The sequence below is a fragment of the Dreissena polymorpha genome, chromosome 8, assembly GCF_020536995.1.
Source record: "Dreissena polymorpha isolate Duluth1 chromosome 8, UMN_Dpol_1.0, whole genome shotgun sequence".
In the NCBI taxonomy this organism is placed as follows: domain Eukaryota; kingdom Metazoa; phylum Mollusca; class Bivalvia; order Myida; family Dreissenidae; genus Dreissena; species Dreissena polymorpha.
Window position 1 is genome coordinate 37,888,674 of NC_068362.1, and position 24,733 is coordinate 37,913,406.

Here is a 24,733-nt window from a genome sequence, read left to right on the forward strand (position 1 = left end):
GCAGTGCATGAACTGGGAGGAAAAATAACGCCTTATATTCATAAAAACCAACATCTTTTCCGGACAGTTCATATGCCAGCCAATGACATGCATATATATAAATTCAATTCTTATAATTACAACATAATGTGTAAAAAAGCTGCAATTTATTAAACTATAAGGGCCTTAACCGACTTTAAGTCGCTTGTGTTTTTATTTAGTTTGAGTTTTGGTTTCAACTTTCATGAATAACATAATATAAAATATTTTTGCCCAACAATAATGTAATTTCACTATAAACAAATGGAAAACAACTCCGTTAAGATTCAAGCAATACATTCACGTCATTTGGCCTCTTGTTGATGAAAAACTTGAACAGTTTTAAATAAAATTAAATCACGCACAGAGTGGGTTCACAGTGTCTATAACATATGTCACATGAGCAGATTATCCAATCAGAATGCAGCGTTTATTTGAAAATGTAAAAAGTTGTAATTATATTCCCATAACAGGTTTCCATGCAACTATTTTGTTTTTATTTTGTGATGTTATTGTTTTATTTTTGATATTACATTATTTAGTCTTTTATTTATAGTTTCCAGAACATAGTAACACTTGTTCTTACTCTCATCAAAAATGACAGTTTTTAACACATTCTTTTGATTCTAACAATTTACATGTCATTTAGTTTATTAGTAATATCAAAAATTAATATTTTCACCGTTTTATTTAAGATGCTTTTGAACTTAACTTATGTTTAGTTTCAAAGTGTTCTTGTTACTTTTGTTTTTTGGCAACTTGGTTTAACAGCTTTCCCACATTAAAACCAAAGTGAAAATGGCTTTGGGCAAACAGCATAAAACCAGAACAGCCTGTGAGTAATTCACAGTCTGTTCAGGTTTTATGCTGTTTGCTGCTCATCTGTATCTAAGGGTTGGAAATGAAACCTTTAAAACTTGAATTTATTAAGAAAGGTCTTAAATTAAATTTAACTTTCTAAGGAACAACAAATGCGTAAAAATACGTATCTTAAGTTCAATAATGAATATTCATCGTTTGAAATGTGTAACAATTTTTGTCGATAATTAGCCGGATTTTTTTCGAAAAAATCTCGGCTTATAGATTGATGTTGTCGGGCGGGCGGGGTGGCGGCGTGCTCGAAAATGTTAAAGTTCTTATTTCATGGTATAACTTTGGTATGCTTGGACCTAGAGTCTTAAAACTTGACATGAAGGTTGGCCAGGATTAACAGATGACCACTGGTCATTTCAAGGTCATTCATTTGAAGGTCAAGGTCACTGTGACCTTCAATATAAAAAATGTTAAAGTTGTTATAACTTTGGTATGCTTGGACCTAGAGTCTTGAAACTTGACATGAAGGTTGGCCATAACTAGTTAGTAACCACTGGTCATTTCAAGGTCATTCATTTGAAGGTCAAGGTCACTGTGACCTTGAATGTAAAAATGTTAAAGTTCTTATTTCATGGTATAACTTTGGTATGCTTGGACCTAAGGTCTTCAAACTTGACATGAAGGTTGGCCAGGATTAACAGATGACCACTGGTCATTTCAAGGTCATTCATTTGAAGGTGAAGGTCACTGTGACCTTCAATATAAAAATGTTAAAGTTGTTATAACTTTGGTATGCTTGGACCTAGAGTCTTGAAACTTGACATGAAGGTTGGCCAGAACTAGTAAGTAACCACTGGACATTTCAAGGTCATTCATTTGAAGGTCAAGGTCACTGTGACCTTGAATGTAAAAATGTTAAAGTTCTTATTTCATGTTATAACTTTGGTATGCTTGTACCTAGAGTCTTCAAACTTGAAAAAAAGATTGGCCAGTACTAGAAGATGACCACTGGTCATTTCAATGTCATTCATTTGAAGGTCAAGGTCACTGTGACCTTAAATGTTAAAATGTTAAAATTGTTATAACTTTGGTATGCTTGGACATAGAGTCTTCAAACTTGACATGAATGTTTGCAAGCACACTTAGATGACCACTGGTCATTTCAAGGTCATTCATTCTAAGGTCAAGGTCACTGTGACCTTGAATGTAAAAATGTTAAAGTTCTTATAACTTTGGTAGGTAAAAATGTTAAAGTTCTTATTCCATGTAATAACTTTGGTATGCTTGTACCTAGAGTCTTCAAACTTGACATAAAGGTTGGCCAGTACTAGAAGATCACCACTGCTCATTTCAATGTCATTCATTTGAAGGTCAAGGTCACTGTGACCTTCAATGTTAAAATGTTAAAATTGTTATAACTTTGGTATGCTTGGACCTAGAATCTCAAACTTGACGTAAAGGTTTGCAAGCACACTTAGATGACCACTGGTCATTTAAAGGTCATTCATTTCAATGTCATTCATTTGAAGGTCAAGGTCACTGTGAACTTAAATGTTAAAATGTTAAAATTGTTGTAACTTTGGTATGCTTGGACCTAGAATCTCAAACTTGACGTAAAGGTTTGCAAGCACACTTAGATGACCACTGGTCATTTCAAGGTCATTCATTTGAAGGTCGAGGTCACTGTGACCTTGGATGTAAATATGTTAAAGTTGTTAATACTTTGGTATGCTTAGACCTAGAGTCTTCAAACTTGATATGAAGGTTGGCCAGAACTAGTAGATGACCACTGGTCATTTTAAGGTCAAGGTCACCGTGACCTTGAATGTAAAAATGTTAAAATTCTTATTTCATGGTATAACTTTCTTATGCTTGGACTTACAGTCTTCAAACTGGACATGAAGGTTGGCCAGCACTAGTAGATGACAATTGGTCATTTTAAGGTCATTGAAGGTCAAGGTCACTGTGACCTTGAATGTTAAAAATTAAAAGTTGTTTTAACTTTCGTATGCTTGGACATGGACTTTGCCATGACTAACAGATGACCACTGGTCAAGAGAACAACTGGTCATTTTAAAGTCTTTCAATTGACAGTGACCTTAAATGTGAATATTTTTTTCATGATTTAACTTTGGTATGCTTACCACTGGTAATTTCAAGGACATTCAATTGAGGTTCACAGTTGCGGCAACTTCAAATGTGAAAGGGCTCTAAAATATTATAATTTTTGCTGTTTCACTTTGTTGGGGTAGCTTTCAGTCCACTACAAGACAAGGTTGAAGAGACCTGTCTGCTGTGTATTTTAAGTATTGCATTGACAAAAACACGAAAGGTACTTTCCTGTCATTTAAATCAAAAATCCGGCTTCAATGCGGTCATCTCCGACCGCGGAACTCTTGTTTTCAAATGGAATATATGTAAAATCATAAATATTCTTGGGGCACCTCGTTCTGGGAAAACAGGGCTAAATGCATCTGTGTAAAGTTTCGTTCCAGATAAAACTGTGCAGTCGGCACAGGCTTATCTGCGACAACACTTTCTGTTGTAATTATTTGTTTTGCTTAAACAGTCTTTTTTTTAAATAAAAAATCAAATCTAGGCGGAAAGTGTCCTCTTATTAGCCTGTGTGGACTGCAGAGGCTGATGTCTGACAATACTTTACGCCATACACTAAAGTCCCCGTTCGCAGTATAGATCGTTGTTTTGCATATAAATCGTATAGCAAGAAATAAACTTTACATAAATTCATTGAAATACATGTATATTTTTTATCGATGTTGACATTCAAAACCTAGAATAATATATAAATGATCATAAATATATGCAATAGGCAAAACTCATTTGCAGCGTTGCGAGTTATGCAAATTATATTCATATTTAGCTTTCGCTAAACATTATTACATGTAGCATATGGAAGATAAATACATAGATTTAGCAAAAACGTAGCGTTGCAACTCAGTTTCCATCTGTAACAGATGTATTTGCGTTTGTTCTTACCATCTCTCTGCTAAATTCGCCGGTATTCGCAATTTTGTTTGTTTAGGTTTGAATTAACGTGTCGAATCCTGAATATTAATTAGGTCATTTTCGTACTTTACCGTACTCGACCCCAAAATAAAAATCGCTATATTGTTTGTTTTCAACCGATTTCAACCGGATTTTCAGTGATATCCTCAACAAAAATACGTTTTCTTACGATTCTGCCCATATATATCTCCCCGAACGGGCACTTTAATCCCTGTTTTGCCAGAGCGAGGTTCATATGGATGTTATTCAGTTGGTTAAGCAAAGGACTTTCATTCTGACTGAACTGTTTACCCTGGCCACAAATGTCATGTTGGGATTTTGTTCCCTAAATTAATCTATACAAACACTTCTTCTGTGAAAGGGATATCAGTGTAACCATGTATAACCTTTCTCAGGATTTAAGATTGTTAGGTCACAGTCACATGTGCATTGAAATGCTGGTTACCAGCTGAAATGAACAAATTTTAAGTTAGTAAAAACTGTATGGGGTAACTGAGAGCCTATGTTAAAATAAAATACACATATTATAATGTAGGCAAAAAAGCAAATGAAGAGTTTCTAGATAGCAATGTAATATGTGTTTTTAAAGAAATGTAAAAGGTTCTTCAAGATATAATATATGTACCTCTGATTATTGTCATCCTATGTAATACATATACTTGTTTCCTTATTGGCTGTTTCATGTACTCAAGAAATAATGTTTCTTTTAAAGAGAAATACTGTAAAACCGTTATAAACTGTGGGACAATTAATAACTATTCTTTTAATTTCAATAAAATTAGGAATCCACCAAGTTGTCATGTTTGCAAACCCACACAATATTATGCCAAGGAATCTAACTGGTTTTACGGTATATTTCTATACATACCAGCTTTGACAAATTGACATATTGATAAAGAATTTAGTACCAAAACCTATTAAAATCAGTCTTTTTTATCAACAATAATCACCAAGGATAAACTGCGTTTTCATGGCTCATTTCACAGGCACAATATTAATTAAACAACTGTCAAAAAACTTTTGAGTGTGCTGTCAATTTGTTTAAACCATGTGTGTGCATTATATATCGACCAATTCAGACTAAGCAGGGATGCTGTGTATCCATTCTATACCATGTATATGTGTACATGTATGCAACATTTATTCCAGAGTTTATATTTCATTCAACTTGTATTCACTGCTCATTTATCATCATTTCCATGCAATCCTTTCTATGCTATTGTTTCTTTTTAATATAAACAATCATTACATCCATAATTAATACATTAATTGAGCACTCCAGCTTATATCAGATGATAATTGGCACAATGATATAAGAAACATATCAAAGAAGGTCTTGGAAAAACACACACACACTCAAAGTGTCAGTTTATCAACATTTTTCCCCAAATCCCTAATTTCTTGGTGAAATATGCACCAAAATTCATGACAATATGGACGACTCGAATTGAAACCAGGCTTACCAAAAAACTCTGTTGATGACAGTTTGCGTACAGGTAGTTGGTGAACGCCCCATTTATCAACTGTAGTTGAGAACACTTTTGGCTCATGTCACATATCTCAAAACCCATCGTTTGATCATCCATGTACCCATTCCCCTATCCAGGATCCCGATATAGACTGGAACTCAAAACCATCAGAAGAGGATATTACGTCTGGACAGAAATCAAGTGAACCAGTCCCAGAACTTAACATAGAAGCTGAGGTACACAGTCCATTATGTATGGGTGACAAGTCATTAGAGTTGTGGCATGCCAGTTAAGATTTGAGCTTGTTTTGGGAAAATGGGGCTTATTGCGTCTTTGTACAGTGTTGTCCCAGATTAGTCTGTGCAGTCAGGGCCCTCAATCTATCAAATCTGACGCCGAATTTCGGCTGCAGTCCCCCACCTGGAAGGTATATTTTTTCCCCCCAAAACAGATTTTTTCCCCCTCAGAAAATGTTAAAAAAATCACAAAAAAGTTTTTTTCTGTTATAAAATCCGCATCCGAATTTAATGTCCGAAATTTACGCAACTGTGGAAAGCGTCTGAATCGTTCAGAACTGTTATTTTTGTTAATGTTTTGTTTCATCGACATTTATTCTAATCAATAAAAGCTTTATTAAAAACACAGTCTTTAGTTTTCAAAGAATATTTATTTGTACAATAATTTGCAGATAAAGACAAAAGCTTTTTCTGTTACAAAATCCGCATCCGAATTTTATGTCCGAAATTTACGCAACTGCGGAAAGCGTCTGAATCGTTCAGAACTGTTATTTTTGTTAAAGTTTTGTTTCATTTACATTTATTCTAGTCAATAAATGCTTTATTCAAAATGCAGTCTTTAGTTTTCAAAGAATATTTATTTGTACAGTAATATACAGATAAAGACAATCTGGATTAAACATCTTGTTAAGAACTATATCTGAAAGTTAGTACTATGTCGTCATGCATTTCACACTGCTGATACCTGAAAATAATGACATTCTCATTAAGTTAAATATTCAATTAAGTGTTGTGGTAAGAAAAAAAGCCTACCTACCGACCCACATTTAAATTAGATTACTGTTATGTAGATTGAGTAAAAGTCCACCTTTCTGTTTATAGACAGTCACATATATAGAAATATATATTTATAACAGTTAAACACAGTTGTTGTTTTTTTATAAAAATTCCCCCATTTCCAAAAAAATTCCCCCTCCTAAGGGCTGTGGACCCCTTCCCCCAAAGTAGTGTGAGGGTGCTGGCAGTCTGCACAGGTTAATCGGAGACGAAACTTTCCATTTTATGAATTTTTTCCTTTAGAAATTTAAAGAAAGGCTCTTCTAAATGAAAATTAAGTTTAGCCAGAAAGTGTTTCACTGATTAGCCTGTGTGGACTGCACAAGCTTATATGGGACAACACTTTACTCACATGCATTTAGCCCCATTTTCACAGAGCGCGTCTCAGTTACTAGTATAGCAATCATTTCAGGTTTCAGTATTTTGCGTGTGATTTTTGTTCAACTTAGTTTTCAGTTACAATTATTACATTTTTGTTTGTATTTAAACAATGCTTGTTGTATGTTTGTTCTGCAAATGCCAACCTTGCTTATGTAAGCTGCCAAGCTTATACTGTCCATTTGCATTCTTATTTATTTTCAAAATATATCAGAACAATGTAGCCCATAGAAATATGTAGTGGTTATATACCAGTTTTTATATAATATATGTATTGATTTGTCCATAACCTAAAGGGACTTGTAGGCAGTTGTTTCATTTTGTTTTCTTTTTAAATAGAAGGAATATGTAATTATTTAACTGCAAAAACTACACCAATTAAAAAGTCTATACTAACAATATAATGAAGAAATTATTTTAATAGAAAAATGCTTTTCAGAGGATTTTTTTATGTTAAGAATATTATGTGAAACTTTGGTAGTGTCTTTCAAAGCTATCTTAGTGATAAATGCATTTTACAAAATAGTGACTTTTATATTTAGCCTGGGAAAACTGGGCTTAATGCATGTGTCTAGTGTCATCTCAGAATAGCTTATGAAGTAGGCACAGGCTAATCAGGGACAACAAGTTGCTTCTTTGGATTTTTTTGTTTACAAGATCTGTTCTTAACAGAAATCCAGTATGGACAGAAAGTGTTGACCCAGATTAGCCTGTAAGGACTGCACATGCTTATCTGGGATCACACTTAACGCACATGCATTAAGCCCTGTTTTCCCAGAATGAGGCTCAACATCAATTTTTATTCATGAATACAAGTGCCCATAAATAAAACAATTGAACATGCGTGTTATTTGGCCTGTTTATAAAAACATTAGAAACTCTAAACCAGACTATCCATGGGCCATGATTAAAAGTCTAGTTTGGAGGGGAAGTAACTTATCCTAGTGTCTGATGAGTCATGCTACAGTTATTAATAAAAACGCACATAAATCACACATTGCAACAATCTGTGAACAGGTCCTTTAAATTCAGCACATCAATGTTACCAAGCCTGCCCATTTATCTCAGATGACTTGGAAGCCTTCCTGTGCCATGAGTCCAGACTGGGACTCCGATAATGACCCTGAGGATGAGGGCCAATCAAAAAGTTTTGAGGGTTATTCAAAAAGTTCAGAAACTGAGCGTCATTCAAGCAGTTTTATTGAGGAGGGTTCCTTTAAAAGTTCAGCAAACGAGGGTTTTTCTAAAAGTTATGAAAATGAGGGTATTTCAAAAAGTTCTGAAAATGAGGGATTCTCGAATGTGACCCCAAATGATGACATGGGTTGGTCGGATGAGGAAGCTAGCCTCTCAGAAGATGAGAAGGAGGTAGATGTTTTTGTTGACCTTTGAACTGTTGGATTATTGGTTATTATTTTGTCATGAAAGGTCATGCTGTGGTGCTGGACATTTAATTTTCAACCCTCTGAGAATTGGGAACCTTTCTGAACCATGTGGCTTTGGTAGTTTCATATTTGGACCTTGCTTTGGGAAAATGGGGCTTAATCCATGTGCATTAAGGGTCAGTCCTGTCCAGATTGCTTTGTGCAGTCTGCACAGGCTAATCAGGAAAGACAATCTCTGACTAAACCTGATCTTCAGTTCGAAGAGAGTTTCTTCAAACACTAAAATTCCATAAAAGTAAAGTGTCCCTGATAAGTCTGTGGTTAATACACAGGACATTTGGTTATGACACTTTATGCACATGCATTAAGCCCAGTTTTCGAATACAGATGCTCAAATATTTCTGTGGTGTCAGACCTTTAATTTTGAATCATTCTACAGTAAAAAAGGAACCTATATGTTTGTGGTAGTTTCATATTTGTATTTATCCATTCAGTTATTTTTTACCATTATATCGAATTGTTATTCTTGCCTTGTACAATTTGAGACTTTGGCTGTTGATATTTAATTTGAGTATGTCATAAGCATTTATTAATAGTTCAGATGATGTATTATTATTTATTTTGTGGAGTTAAAAATGTTCAGATATATTTTTATAAATATTTTCCTTGTATATTGCCAACATGAATCTGATGTTGATCTTTACGCAATATTTTAAATACCATTATGCAGAAAATATATTTGTAATGTACTGGCATAGATAGCCAAGGCAAAGGACATAGCCCACTTAAATACTGATAGAGAATGATTTAACTCTTGAAATAAGTGCACAACCCAATCTGAGTTTGAATACATGACACAATTAAAGGCCAAGTCTGCAATTTTCGATAATATAATCAGGACTTTTTTCTTTATTTGGGGAAAGGGCCTGGCCTTCCATTTTGTAGAAACAATTATCAACAAAACTAAGAAAGGTGAAAAAAATTCCCATAGTAAGCTAGACATTTTAAAATTCCATCATTTTTAAGAAATTTTCTTTGGGGAAGGGGCCTTTCTCTTAGGGGAAGGGGTATCTATAAGGCTCTTGCTAAAGACGGAAATAAAGCCCTGATATACTTCACCAGTATTAGATAAATATTGGCAAGCTTTACTAATAATAAATGTAAAAAATGGCTTTAGGAAGCACATGTTTATGCAAGCTCGGAATATTTTCATAAGCATGATACTGTGTAATTAAGATAAGATGAGCTTGCTGTTTTGTTGTTGTTGTTGTTGTTCAACTAAAGAATCAACTCTAATTATTTTTAATTTCAAGTTAATACAGAGAACCAAGGTATTTCATGAACTTAATCACTTGTCATCTTAGTTCATATACATGTATAGATAATTCTTGTAACAGCCTTAAGTGCAGTGCACACTTTAATCCAGAGACTTGAGATATTTTATGATTATCATCGGCTCTGATAGCAAAGTAGATAGTTGGAAATCAAGGAGTTGAACGTGCATTAGTCTGTATTTCAAATTTAAACTTTTGCACATGTTTTCATAATCCAAACATGTTGACATAATCCAAACACAAGCAGGGAAAGATCTGGGATCAAACAAGGTACAGGGTTCTGCAAAAAGGGACAGGGTTTAGCAGGGTGTTATTTTGCTCCATAGATCTTTCCCTAAGTTTCTTCAAAACTAAAATATAAGCAACATAAAGAGATAGAAATTTATTGTTGTCTACGGTTTAATTGAAGAAACATGTTGGTAAAAAATTGCATGGTTACATAATCCAAATGATATTCTTTGAAATGCATTAACAGACAGGAATATGTTTGATTTTATTTTAAGGACTATATTATGGTAATTTCGTGTTGATTGAATAGGTCACATACCTCAATAAAATAACTTGCTATGAGAAAATGGGGCTTAATACATGTGTGTTTAGTGTCATCCCAGATTAGCCTGTGCAGTCTGTACTGGCTAATCAAGGATGACACGTTCTTTAAAAACTAGATTTTCTCTATAAAGATACTTCCTGTAAACAAAACATAAAATGGTAAATTGTAAGAAAAAAAACTTCATTAAAACAAGAAATTTAAAACAAGTGAAAGTGCTGTTCCTGGTAAGCCTTTGCGGACTGCACATGCTAATCTAAGACGACACTAAATGCACATGCATTAATCCCAGTTTTTCAGGTATCCCAGAATGAGGCTTAAACATAAACAAAGTGAAACTATATATTCCCAGAGCAAGACTCAAATGAATTCAGAAAATAAATTGTCAAGACACAAAAATACAGTTACTTGAATTAAGCCCAATTTTCCCAGAGAGTGGACCATTTGTATGTTTCCTCTTAGTTGTATGGAATTTTTCGTTTTATGGCTTTCAAAACACAAATACAGATAAAGCGAAAAGTGTCGTCCGTGATAAGCTTCTGCGTGCTGCATAGACAAATCTGGGACGACACTTTATGCACATGCATTAAACCCAGTTTTCCCGGAGCATGGATCATACGTAACAGGCCCCAAGCCAGCCAGCAGTGAAGCAGCCCAAACTTAACGCACATGCATTAAGCCCCATTTTCCAAGGGGATTGCTAAAATACATGATAAGAATAATCTGATGTGGCTGCAACTGGAGTTTCACATTGCTCATACATGCATGTTTCAGGCACAATCAAGCCAACCTGCAGTGCAGCAGCCCAAACTGGGGGCCAAAGAAATGGCTGACCTTGAAAAGGAGCTCGAACTCGACCTTGAAAACTTGGACGTCAATACAGACGTGAGTATCTTTGAAATAGAGTAAATGGCTGGTGTTTGAAAACTTGGACATAAATCCAGACATACTTATCTTAGAGAGTGGTAATGTCTTGTGCTTGTAAATAAATTTTAGTTGAAAATTGTCTATATTATCTTCAAAATGTATAACTTCAATAGAAAATCTGTCACCACTGTTTCTTGGATTAAAAAAAAGGGACATTTGTTTTTAGGAAATCTAACGAAGTCTAATTGAGCCTCATTCTGGGAAAACTGGGTTTAATGCTTGTTAATAAAGTGTAATCTCAGATTGGCCTGTGCAGTCTGCAAAGGCTTATCAGAGTTGACACTTTCGGCCAACACTTGATTTTGGCTAAGAACAGACTTCTTTCAAACTAAACATACCATTAAAGACGTCACAGGCTAATCTGTGATGACAGTTTACGCTCATATACTAAACCCAGTTTTCTCGGAAGCCAGCTGAACTGAATTGTTGTTGTTTGGTTTTATAGGGAGTTGATACAGGGGACACACAGGTAGTTCGAATTCTATGCATGGGGAACATGTAGCGTGGTAGATTAGACGTGAACATGTGTGCTTAATGTCACTGTTTTTATTTCCCCGGTAGGGTGTCATATAGCAGTTGAACTGTGCGTCAGTCAGTATGTCAGTCTGTCCGTCCGTCCGAAAAAACTTTAACATTGGCCATAACTTTTTTAATATTCAAGATAGCAACTTGATATTTGGCATGCATGTGCATCTCATGAAGCTGCACATTTTGAGTGGTGGAAGTTCAAGGTCAAGGTCATCCTTCAAGGTCAAAGGTCAAAAAAGAAATTTCAAAGTGGCGTTCTCATGAAGCTGCACATTTTTAGTGGTGAAAGTTCAGGGTCAAGGTCATCCTTCAAGGTCAAAGATAAAAAAAACAAAATTCAAAGCGGCGCAATAGGGGGCAATGTGTTTCTGACGAACACATCTCTTGTTTATTTAAAAATTGAATAGCATTTTAATCAACTTTTAAGCGGTGCATAAACTGTGAGCGAAAATATCGCCTTATATTCATAAAAACCAAAAACCTGACAGTTCATATGCCAGCCAAGGACATGCAGATATATGTTATTCAATTCTTATAATTACAACATAATGTGTAAAAAAGCTGCAATTAATTGAACTATAAGGGCCTTAACCGACTTTTAGTCGCTTGTATTTTTATCTCGTTTGAGTTTTGGTTTCAACTTTCTTGAATAACAAAATATTAAAAAAGTTTGCCCAACAATAATGTTATTTCGCTATAAACAAATGGAAAACAATGTCACTAAGATTCAAGCAATACAATCAAGTCATTTGGCCTCAACTATTTTTTTTTATTTGGAGATGTTATTGTTTTATTTTTGATGTTATTACATTATTTAGATTTTTTTTTATGGTTTCTAGAACATAGTAACACTTGTTCTTACATTAATCAAAAATTAAAGTTTTTTTAACACATTCTTTTCATTCAAACAATTTACATATCATTTAGTCTTTAGCTCACCTGAGCACCAAGCTTTTGTGATCGCCTTTTGTCCGTCGTCCGTTGTGCGACGTCAACATTTGCCTTGTTCACTCTCTAGAGGCCACATTTATTGTCCAATCTTCATGAAATTTGGTCAGAAGATTGGTTTCAATGATATCTTGGATGAGTACGAAAATGGTTACGTTTGCTTGAAAAACATGGCTGCCAAGGGGCGGGGGCATTTTTCCTTATATGGCTATATATGGCCATAGCAAAATCTTGTTAACACTCTTGAAGCCACATTTATTGTCCGATCCTCATTAAACTTGGTCAGAAGATTCATCCCAATGATATCTTGGACGAGTTTGAAAATGATGTCGGTTGGTTGAAAAACATGGCCGCCAGGGGGCGGGCATTTTTCCTTATATGGCTATAGTAAAACCTTGTTAACACTCTAGAGGCCACATTTATTTTCCGATCTTCATGAAACTTGCTCAGATGATTTGTCCCAATGATATCTCGGATGAGTTCTAAAATGGTAACCTTGGCTTGAAAAACATGGCTGCCAAGGGGCGGGGCATTTTTCCTTATATGGCTATATACATGTACATGTATGGCTATAGTAAAATCTGGTTAACTTTCTAGTTTGCTCAATCTTCATAAAATTTGGTCAGAACATTGGTTTCCTGTGTAGTAAAGTTTGGTTTTATTATGTCAATGTTATGTGACATTAACTGTATTATGTAATTTTTCATAACACAGAATTTTCATAGTTAACATAACTGTTTTAGTCATTAACACTTATGATAAGCCTTTAACAAAGAGATAACGGAAAGAAAGACAACATGTACATGATTTTGCAGTATTTATGCAGTATTTATCTCCCTTGTTTAACCTGGCTCAGTAATCTATTTTTAGTTCTGCTCTGGAATTAGGGAAGATATTAATCATTGATAAATGCACTGTTTTGAGGGAAAATTGACTACGCTGCAATTGATTTCTTCTGAACTGTATAAAATAAGCTGTTTTGGCTGATTTAAACACCCCTTGATGCTTTCTTGAAAAGATAACAGCTCTTGAAAAAGGTTGGAATTTTGAAATAATTAAACTCTAAATTATTTTTAACACCAGCATCAAGACATTTTGGCATTATTTCCTAATTATTCTTATTATTTAGATTATTCTATTTGGCATTTTCTTAATTAGAAAGACTCTATTCTATTTCAATAACTTCAGTAAATTATTCTTATTTTTACATTTGATTCACTGAAGTTTCCTAATCTCCATAAATATTGTTCTTTAGATTAAATTAGACCTCTTTTGTAAACTAGATTTTTGAAGCACTTTCTAGACTAACAGTAACTTATATTTATATCAGTTTTTTGGACAGATTTTGAACGTTTTTTTACATTCATTAAGGTATTTACTGTATGTTGTTCATTTTTGTAACGATACCTAGATTCTTTAGTCTTAATTTTCTGTCATTGTTCTTCATTTTCCGAGTTCTTGGAATAAAAATTAGTTATTTTTGTTAAAGCTGCCTTGATTTTCACTTATAAATAAATTCTTTGAGTGTATTTAGGCGTCCCTGAATGAACGCCTTTAGTTAATTGAATTACAACCAGTCAGTATAGTCATCCTGACCGGAAATAAGAGTTTGTCAAATAAATATTTCTGCATTACATAAGTGCTCACAAAGTTACATAACTTGTAACCGTCCTGTGACCGGTTCATTTGCGTAGGTCAGTTGAGTTTGATAATGGTTTGGATTGGTAAAAAAACATGGCCCCAGGGGAGTCTTTTTCCTTATATTTATATAGTAAAAAGCTTGTGAACACTCTAGAAGTCACATGTTTTGCCTTATCATCATGAAATTTTGTCAAAACATTAGATATGTGGATGTCTCGGACGAGTTTGAAAATGGTCCTAATCAGGGAAAAAACATGGCCGCCAAGGAGTGGGGCAGTTTTCTTTATATGTATATAGTGACAACATTTTTTTCCCAATCTTCATGAAATTTGGACATATCTTGGAAGAGTTAAAAAATGGATCAGGTCTGTTAAAAAAACATGGCCACCAAGGGGCCATTTGTTGTTCATTCTTCATGATACATGTACTTGGTTAGAACATTTGTTCCATTGATATCTTGGGCTGCAAAGAACAGGTCATATCTTTTTATCTCAGGTGAGCGACTTTGGGCCTTTCAGGCCCTCCTGTTTAGTAATATCAAAAGTTAATATTTTCACTGTTTTATTTAAGATGCTTTTGAACTTAACTTGTGTTTAGTTTCAAAGTGTTCTGGTTACTTTTTGTTTTTTGGCAACTTGGTTTAACAGCTTTCCCACATTAAGAGCCAAGTGAAAATGGGTATGGGCAAACAGCATTAAACAATTACAGCCTGTGAGTTACTCACAGTCTGTTCAGGTTTTATGCTGTTTGCTGCTCATCTGTATCTAAGGGTTGAAAATGAAACCTTTAAAACTTGAATTAAGTAAGAAAGGTCTTAGATTTAATTTAACTTTCAAAGGGACAACAAATGTGTAAAAATATGTATCTAAGTTCAATAATTATTATTCATTGTTTGAAATGTGTAACAGTTTTTGTCAATAATTAAAAAAAATATGTTTATTGATTACAATATATCATGACGCAGTGGTAGTGCATAAGCTTTTTCTTCCAGAGGTCCCTGGTTTGAAACCTGGGAAAAGCAATAGTTTTATTAAAATATCTTGTCTTGCAATTATTATTAATTAAGACTATTAAAAAAGGAAATATATTTGATTACATATTTCAAAAATATAAAAGATGTTTGTTGTATCAGCATGAAATTTAATAGAAACATATAATTTTTGTTTTTCAGGACATAGACCTAGATGAAAACTTATTGGAAGACTGATTGGTCAACTATGCTTGTAGAAGGAAGAGACATTTTGATCATTATTAGGGAAACAAGTTTTGAAATTGCATGACTGTGTTCATAGAGTGTTTATGATTTGATTTCAAGTTACATATGAGGTTTACAAGTGATGTGAATCTTTACTTGTGCTTATTACTATCTTGTCAGTGCTTATTGTTTAACTCTCAGTGGGACAATGGAATTACAAATGGTTTGTGAAAATTTGAGACAGATGAATTGTGTTTGAAATCATTTCATTTAGTGCTAATGTATGTTTTTAGTTTTGAGGGAACTGAGTGAATACTGCTTGTGCAATTGACTGATACATATTGATTTAAATTGTTTTAGTGAAGCTTATACTAAAATTACATTTCACGTGTGAGGTATGGGAAATTTACCAAACCAAGTTTTTTTCGGCATTGATATAATTAAAAAAGGCAAGGGTCTAGTTAAAAATGTTAAGAATAACTTATTTTAGTTTCTTAATAGGTCAGCATAAAATAAAACATTTATGTAACAACACATAATTGTATTTATTTCCATTATTTGGCATAAAGTTACCAGTCATATTCAAGATGTAATAACTATGTTGTTGAACTAAAACTCTTGAAAGAGCGGGCATGTTAAGTTACATTGTAAATAGTGACATCACATTTGCATGTTTGGAATATTCCTATATATGATACAATATGTTGGTATGATTTTGTTACATGTAGTTATAATTTGCAATGCATACTTTACATATATTGTATGTGTGATACAATCCCGTGCTTGTCATTGTTATAATACATCTCAATACTTTCTCCTGTTTTTGGGGTAAAAGAATAAGAAGCCATGATGTTGAATACCACTGAATACAAGTAAAATATGCGACTTACTGACATCTATGTTGAGCAATGTGGCAATTGTCTCGGATGAATGTTTCATTATTCGTGTAGTATATATGAATATATTTGTTAGTTTTTATCTAATTATGAAATATTTAAGTTTGATCTAATTATGAAAATATTAAATAATATTGTTGAGTCTTGAATCCAAAAAAAAGCATTATTGCAATGTGTATATTTTTTGGACATAGCATGTTTCAGTAAATTAAAATAATGCATATATAATATTTCTTACTGACTCAGTATTGAATAAGGATTAAACACTCCTAAGAAATTACAAATAAAATGGTTTGGGGGGGGGGGACAAAGTTTGAATCAAGCCTGTATTCAAGCTGTTATAATTGATCATTTGACCATAGTTACAGTGTACATTATATTTATTTGTGTATAATGACTATAAAAATACATCACATGTGAATGTGATATCATGCATATTTTGGCTTCTACTGTAGCATCATGAGGATGGAAATACTAAATAAATTTGATAATACAAACAGGACGTTGTTTTTTTACTTGTAGAACAGGATCAAAATGTATTCTGTATTACAATATTTTCAATACAAGGAACATTTTACCGATTTTGACATGTATGTTATTGTCAGTTTGTCATCAAATGCTTTAAATTTGATAAATGTAAACATTGAAACTAAATAGCTCCAGTAAAACAAGAATACAACTAAAGAAAACAATGAAGAAAGAAAAAAATGAAGGAAGAAAACAATTATCCTCAACTGGGCTCAATTCAATGACCCCTGGATCGAAAGTCTACCACTCAACCCACTGAGCCATCCGTGCTGTTACAATGGGGAAAGTATTTTATGCTTCATATAAGCAATCCTTGTATTGTCAAATATTGCAATGATGTAATGATAACAACACAACTATTCGGAATCTGTAATGACGTAGTCAACAGTTAAGCATTGGGTAGGCGAGGAGGGGGCATTTAGATGAAGATTTTTTTTCTAATTACTGATTTGTAATTGGTATTGTAAACTGTTTTAGGGATCGTAGCTCGGAATAGACTATTGCGCAATTACTGCATGATTTCAATAGTAATTAACGGCTTTCTATGTATAACACAGAGTTCAGGGGGAAGATTAAGACTATACATCTATATATATAGACATATATATATATATTTTATATACATGTTAAAGGTTCAAATGTTTTTGAAGTACCTGTGATTCGTTATATACTGAATTTACTAAGGTCTTGAAGAGAAAGAGTCAGCAATCATAGTGTGGTCCTGACTACTACCTCTTCGCTCTTACATGTCTTGTTCGTCCATAGACCATAGGTGCAACTTTTTACGAAAGAAGATAAACGAATGTTGTACGTTACAAAGATGTCCGAAAAGCACGTCTTCCCACTCTGAACTCTGTGGTCAATTTGATTACACATCACTACACTAATCGAGGATAACTACACAAGTTATTAACCAATCAAATTTAATGGTTTACAGTCAACTTGTCCCAAAGTTAACTCGTCCCCATTTTTGGTCAACTCGTCCCCAAGTCAAATCGTCCCATGGTCAGCTCGTACCTTTTTCAAACTTTTCATTTGGCAATGAGCTCGAGACGCGTTATTTATGCAAACACATAAATAAGAAACACATCAATAGAGTTAAATATAGAATTTTTATTTCACAACTTTCACAAATAAGTTTTTCAGTTGTTCGGGTGTTTCGCGGACACTTCGTCGCGTCTGTACAATGTCCACAGACGGTATATATTGCCTTGCATTGAGGTTTGCTGGCGTAAGTGGTACCTAGTAAGTTGCAGCTACGTAACAAGCTCCCTTGTTGCCTTGGACGTACACTCTTGGCACACAAAATACACGGATATTCCATTTCACATAACACATTCACTTGTACACATGTATTCAATTGCACATATATATAGCTAATAATAAACTATGCTAAATTCAGTCGCCATATACATATTATTAAGTAAATTTAATCTATTATATAAAAAATCGCATGCGACAAACAACGCGTAATTGAAATGTTTTTAAATTCTTTGACACAAGGGACATTATAATACATCATTTTTTGTCATAAACATGCTTTTAAAAGTAAAACATATCGTTTAACTACCAATTAACTTTAATTGGATCATTATAGGCAATTAATTAACGTACGCTGTATATAACACCTTTCAGACCATCTCCCTTGTTAAACATGCTTCTCCAAGTAACATTTATTAATTAAAATACCACACAACTTGATTGAATAATGGCAGGCAATTAATTACCGTACTAGAGTTGCGACACCTTAAGGGTTTCGCGTAATGGAATGAGTGGAGATATCAAATCAAATTAAAAAAAAAAAATTGGTACGAAAAAATATGTGGGTACGAAAAAAAACAAATTTTGGCACGAAAACAAATTGGAGTACAAAAAAAAAGGGTACGAACAAAATATCGGGAAACCTAAAACTATTTGGGTACGAAAAAAATGGGTACCAATTAAAAAATTAGGTATGAAAAAATTCGGGTACGAAAAAAATTTGACTACGAACAAATGTGTACAAAAAAAATGTGGGTACGAACAACTTTGTGTACGAAAAAAAATGGGTATGAAAAAAATGTGGGTAGGAAAAAAAAAAACAATTTGGTTACGAAAACAAATTAGAATATGAAAAATATAGGGAACGAAAAAAATTAGGTTACAAAAAAACTATTTGGGTACGAAAAAAATGGGTACGAATAAAAGTTTGGGTACGAAAAAAATGGGTACGAAACAAAATTTGGGTACGAAAAAAAATGGGTACAAAAAACATTTGGGTACGAAAAAGATGGATACGAACAAAAATTGGGTACGAACAAATTTGGGTCCGAAAAACATTTGGGTCCGAAAAAAATAGGTACGAAAAAAAAAAATGGGTACGACAAAAATTTGACTACGAACAAATGTGTACAAAAAAAATGTGGGTACGAACAACTTTGTGTACGAAAAAAAAATGGGTATGAAAAAAATGTGGGTAGGAAAAAAAACACAATTTGGTTACGAAAACAAATTAGAATATGAAAAATAAAGGGAACGAAAAAAATTAGGTTACAAAAAAACTATTTGGGTACGAAAAAAATGGGTACGAATAAAAGTTTGGGTACGAAACAAATTTTGGTACGAAAAAAATGGGTACGAAACAAAATTTGGGTACGAACAAATTTGGGTCCGAAAAACATTTGGGTCCGAAAAAAATAGGTACGAAAAAAAAAAATGGGTACGACAAAAATTGGGAACGGAAAACATTTGGTAAGAAAAATGGGTACGAAAAAAATTTGGGTACGAAAAAAATGGGTACGAAAAAAAATTAGTGTACGAACAAATTTGGGTACGAAAAACATTTGGGTATGAAAAAAATGGGTACGAAAAAAATTTGGTACAAAAAATTTGGTACAATAAAAATTTGGGTACGAAAAAAATTGGGTACGAACATTTGGGTTCGAAAAAAAGGGGGACAAAAAAGAATTGGGTACGAACAAATTAGGGTACAAAATAATTTGGGTACAAACAAAATGGGTACGAAAAAAAAATTTGGGTGCAAAAAAATTTGGGTACGAAAAAAATTTGAGGACGAAAAAAATGGGTACAAAAAAAATAGGTACGAAATAAATATGGGTACGAAATATTATGGGTACGAATTTGTTTATATTTAAAATCAATTTTGAATTGTCTAGCGGGTTAATCGTCTTGTGGGGGTGAATTGTCTTGGGGTTGCTATTAACACTACATGTACTTCCGGCTTATCCACGTGTTTATAGCGATTGCGCAATAAAAAACACCACTTTTTCGTCATTTTATCAAAAACTGGATTTTTTTCCAGATATGACGAAAAACGCCCAGCCATTTTCCTTGTCCAATTGGGAAAAGTACCCGTACCGGTCCAATTGGGAAAAATTGAGTCGTGAAAACCTCAAAATTGGGAAAAATGGAGTCGTGAAATCCTTAAATTGGGAAAATCGCGTCGTGAAGTTTGGGTCTTATTAAATACATCATACAGTTCAAACTTAATTGAACATACCCATTAAAATAATCATTTGCAGGCATGCCTTAATGACCATTACTTAAAGTAATAAAATTGATATAAATAACAAAATATTATATAGAAGACACAAAATCAATTACTAGTTGTTTTAATCTCTTATAAAGCAATGTCTCTCACTTTCATTTTTTTTAAAATTTCAACAATCTTTGATGTTTGATCATCACTCAGTTGCTAGCATCCCTCTCTGCACAGCATCATTAGAGCTGTCAATGTGTCCTGTGATAGACGGTTCCGATTTGTCGTGCAAAGATTGTTCATTAGACTGAACAACCTTTCCACAGAGGCAGTGCTGGAGGGCATTTCAAACTACGATAAGGTTTCAAACCGACGTCAAACAGTACGCTGGCTGCCTGACAAAAGAACCGCAAACAGTAACGACTCTATTGATTGAACGCGCTGAATAATAAAACCCGATATTAATCGAGCGCGTGGTTACACACAACTATACGATTTTCTTTGTTCACTCGCCGAAAGTTGGGTTTTGTTACGAAACTTTCGATCGTTTTGAGAAAAAATTCGGACGCCAATTGGGATTTTTTCAGATGCCGATTGGGAATTTGGGAATTTTCGCTCGATTGGGGAAAGTACCGTTTACCGGTACTTTATAAAGAAGGAGGAAAATCGCTGACGCCATATACATGAGAAATTTCAGCACGAGTGTCGGGCCAGTTTCAACACTCTCAAATCGGTGCTATACGCTGGAGCTTATCGAATTTTAGTCGCCATTATCATTTGTTCAATTGAACGTCATCAAATGATGACGTTAATATAGCACTCATTCCATAAAAACCAGGAGTCAATGACCCTGGACTGAAATTTTGAGGAGTCAAATTGAAAAAAATCTGGGGTCAATTTTGAAGCGCGTTAATTGTGTTTTTGTCTGTATTATTCATTTTTTTTAGATAAAAACATGCTCCAAGAGTTACACAATATCTAAAAAAGTTATACTGCGTTATTAAATAAAAATACCATGATACATAACACAACATATTTAATGAATTGGTACACAAAGATAAGGACAAAATATCAATAATTTGTGGCGAACAATCGACTTTAAGTTTTTCAATAACAAAACATGTTCATTTTACAACTTTTATTATTTCTATCACTATGCTATGTTTATTTGTTAAAACAATAAATGCTCATTAAAATCTACTTCATCATAACACATTTAAGTAATTTAAGATATGTACCTGTAGCACCTTTTCATCACATATTTATCCTTGTTATATTATCATTATCCCTATGATAGCTTTTGTACAAAAACACAATCTAAATGCATGGAACATCTAGTATATCTATTACTGATTATCCGAATACTATACATGTCGGAAATAATCAATAATACACTTAACAATGCCTTACCAGTACAGGGACAAAAATTCCACTCGTCCGCTCGTATTGACGAGTGAAATCTTGAAAGGACGAGTGAATTTCCTAAAGCTCTAGGTCCTACAGGACGAGTGAAAAAAAAACTGATGTTAAAATATGTATTTTCTGACCAGTAAGACTCTTTTTCATTAAATCATTTCTTAAAGCATATCTATTCCGAAAGTAGATCGCGAATGAACCGAAAATCGTAATTGTAAATTTCATACAGCAGGTGCGCGTTGTTATGCGAGACTGTGTCCCGAGTTAATATTTGGCTTTTTGGTGTAAACTTTGCGTGTCCATGTTGACAGGGAACCATCTGACTTCATTCACTGTAAGTATTGATTTTTTTAAAGAATTATTTTACTGCGAAGTACGTTTTAAACCAGTCTGAATTTCATCTGAAAATGTCTGACATACGAGCGTTCTTTAAAGGGGGCAGGAGCGATGTTAAACCATCTGAAATGGAAAGCACGCAAGCATTAGAAAAAGGAAAAAACAATTTGTCTTCATTATTTATTTTGTGTTCCTCATAAATAAAGTAAGTTAACATTTCTTCTGTGATCAGCTGGCATGAATAACTACGTAAGCAGCATTTTAGCAGTGATATAGGAAACATGTTTGTCATATCAGTCCTTTGCAATCTTTCTTTCACACATATTTGAAGGACAAGTGCATGTGTTTGCAGGACGAGTGAAAATTTTAATGCACTTGTCCTGCAGGACGAGTGCAATTTATAAATATTTTTGTCCCCTGCAGTAGTAGTTTAACTTTAATAATCCAAATTTCCTTGTTGATATCTGGTTTAACAAACCTTATTTAATGTTGTTTAAATCCAGTTAATGCTATCTCCATTATTGAATCACCATTACTTGTCATTTGAATTGTTGTTGTTGTTTGAATTGCCATTTTTTAATTGAAATCGGGTTTAATGTTAATTTACAATATGTCCGCCATTTACAATGTCAAAGGTCAAGGCGTAGCAATTTAATTCTACTCGGATAATTTCTATCTAATTGAGAAAATGTGTTTTCTTAATGTTTATGTGTAGTAAATGACTTGTGAGTATAAAAAACAAAGCCCGGGGTAGACCTCTATTCCCTCGATTATAGACCGAGTTTCAAATACTGAAACATAATTTTGATTAGGAACACAGGGGGATTTATACCATGGAACTGGAGATGTTAACTGACTGACACACGGTTAAATTTTCGATGCGTCAAAATGACGCACGGCAGAGAAAAAGGGTTGCGTCAAAAATGAGTCATTTTTAATTTGCTCGCGTCAAAACGCAGGATTCTGCTTCTATTGAAATCCCTGGTCCAATATTTGTTTTGAAGTTAAATATGCATACCGATGTTGATGAAGATTAGACTAACAGTGTGACTTCTGTGGTATAAACATGCTTTTTGTTTATTTAATATATTAACCAATTTTGTTAGCTCAAATGACCCAGTGTTAAACTTGGCTGAGATTTAATTTATACAAATCTTCTGACCAACTTCTTTAAGATTTGCGAATAAATTAAAGAAAGCAAAACAGTTTTTCAAATTCAGCCAAGACATCATTAGAACAAATGACCTGACCAAGTTTCTTGAAGGATGCACAGTAAATGTGATTTCTTAGAGTGGTAACAAGATTTTACTATAGCCATTGGCCCATATAAGGACGAGAGCGCCGATTGCGCTGAAAGCATAGTTGCAAGATACAGGGAAGTTGCTGCTGAAGTAAATGTTTACGTCAAAATATACTAAATAGTTTCCTTATATGTTTCGATGTAAAAGCGACAATTTGAGCAAAATAAATACAACATTTTGCACATAGAGACCCCCAACCCAACCTTTTCTTGACGGGATTCTTAGCTGAATCGATTTAAGCACTAAAAAAGATATGTCATGTTCAAACCAAAAAAGAGAAATAAATGGGTTCTAAAATTTATCGCATGGAAGTGGTATATACAATACTAATAATTCAACTTGTCATAAAAAATTTGAGTGCACAATTATACTTACAGAGTATTCTGTCATATCTATTACTGTCAATAATACCGAAAGGGGAGTTAGACAGTAGACAGTATACAGTCTTGGCCACACATGGCTGGACCGACAGACACGTCTTGTAAAATTGTGTAAGGTCCGGCCTGTCTGTCAAATTACAGGACTGATTTGTTGTTTGGTAAAAAGAACAAAACATATTCATAGGTTTGTATAGGTTTGTTTATGGCTCTGAAAGTTTTCTGAGGTGCAAAAATAGCAATAGTGTCTTTATACATGTGCTTTTCCGTACCAACGCTCTTTCTGTTGACGGATTTTCCGAGGGCACCTGATTGGTCTATTTATGTGCATCTTACAAATGCGGGTCAGGACGGTCCAAATCCATGACGGCCTAGTCGCTTAACAAGATAATCATAAATCTGATTATTACAATTTTAATGATGCAGATATCAGTTGTGTGGTTTTAATAGCAATAGTAATGTATAATAATGATCATTGTCATTCAAACCGTTATTATCTTGGCTATCAATGTCCACGCGTGAAACGGCCGGTTGTCATTTATCGAGGCGGGTTGTAAGTTTAGGCTGTATTGACCAGACTCATACCTGACATGCGCGCTAAGCATAGCTTAGTTAAAAAAGTATAAGTACTTTTGTTTGGAAATTGTTCTTAAGATATTACAAAGAAGCGATTCCTGTTTATATTTACTGTTAACATGCGTCAGCATTTAATTATTATTTTTTCTAAACAGACTGTACCATGTATGCGTGTATTATTATTTAAACGTCAGATACAAATGTGTGACCTTAAAATTAATAGCTATTCAATAATTTATCATTTTATATCATATACACCTTGATCCCAGCAATGAAACCAAGTTATTTTACTATTATATTCTGTAGCCTACAGGACCTACTGTCCAGTAAATATTTGCCTAGTTTGGATTTGACTGGACATAGCATATATAGATAGATAGAAAAACCACACGCTGAAATATTACAGGCTTTTGTATGCTGATATTTAATTTCTTCTTTGCATATTCAATTGATAAAAAAACTCAAATGGATGTCTATTCTTAGTTTGCTGTCTTATGTACCCTAAAATATAAATGTTTCTTCAATAATTGAATTTTCAG

At 33.7% G+C, this 24,733-nt stretch overlaps 1 protein-coding gene across 1 annotated transcript in view; it reads left to right on the forward strand.

The window, feature by feature from the left end:
* LOC127843273 (coatomer subunit beta'-like) overlaps positions 1–16,679 on the forward strand; it is a 258,575-nt gene extending 241,896 nt beyond the window's left edge. The window contains exon 18 of the mRNA XM_052373173.1: positions 15,263–16,679. Within this exon, the coding sequence (XP_052229133.1) occupies positions 15,263–15,298 (36 nt within the window). The 3' untranslated portion in view covers positions 15,299–16,679. The remainder of the gene's footprint in view (positions 1–15,262) is intronic.
* The last annotated feature ends 8,054 nt before the right edge of the window (positions 16,680–24,733 follow it).